Source organism: Tupaia chinensis, unplaced genomic scaffold (genome assembly GCF_000334495.1).
Source record: "Tupaia chinensis unplaced genomic scaffold, TupChi_1.0 Scaffold150288_1, whole genome shotgun sequence".
NCBI classification, from domain to species: Eukaryota; Metazoa; Chordata; class Mammalia; order Scandentia; family Tupaiidae; genus Tupaia; species Tupaia belangeri.
The window spans coordinates 2,880,650-2,881,073 of NW_006210128.1; the positions used below are offsets into that span (position 1 = coordinate 2,880,650).

The 424-nt window shown below is 64.2% G+C and overlaps 1 protein-coding gene across 2 annotated transcripts in view; it reads left to right on the plus strand.

The window, feature by feature from the left end:
• Positions 1 to 424, plus strand: part of FOXM1 (forkhead box M1) — a 32,613-nt gene that overhangs the window by 385 nt on the left and 31,804 nt on the right. For both annotated transcript variants that reach the window (XM_006172048.3, XM_006172049.3), the window contains exon 1: positions 1 to 206. This exon is cut by the window's left edge and continues 385 nt beyond it. In XM_006172048.3, coding sequence (XP_006172110.1) covers positions 1 to 206 — 206 coding nt within the window. The remainder of the gene's footprint in view (positions 207 to 424) is intronic.

Here is a 424-nt window from a genome sequence, read left to right on the forward strand (position 1 = left end):
CAGCAGTGGGCCCAACAAGTTCATCCTCGTCAGCTGTGGGGCAGCCCCCGCTCACCCTGCAGGGCCCCAGCCTCAAGGCCAAGCCGGCCACGAGCCCAGGAGGGCAGAAGTGAGCGCCGAGACGCTGGGACACAAACCTGCAGCCAGAGACGCGCATCTTCACACGCCCCCCGGGGCCCTTCCTGGCCAGAGACGGGAGAGCCGCGGTACGTGGGCTGTGAGGCCGGGCCGGGCACTGCCCCTCGGTGGCGAGGTCTGCCAGGGGTGCCTGTGCTCGCAGCAGGCAGGCATCCGGTCTGAACTGAGGAGCTGTCTGTCCTCGCCGGACAGCTTGACCCAGGCCCTCTGGGCCTTTTGCTGAGGGGTCACAGTTATAACTTAGCACTTACCTTTATTAAATGGGAAAAGGATTATGATTTCTGCC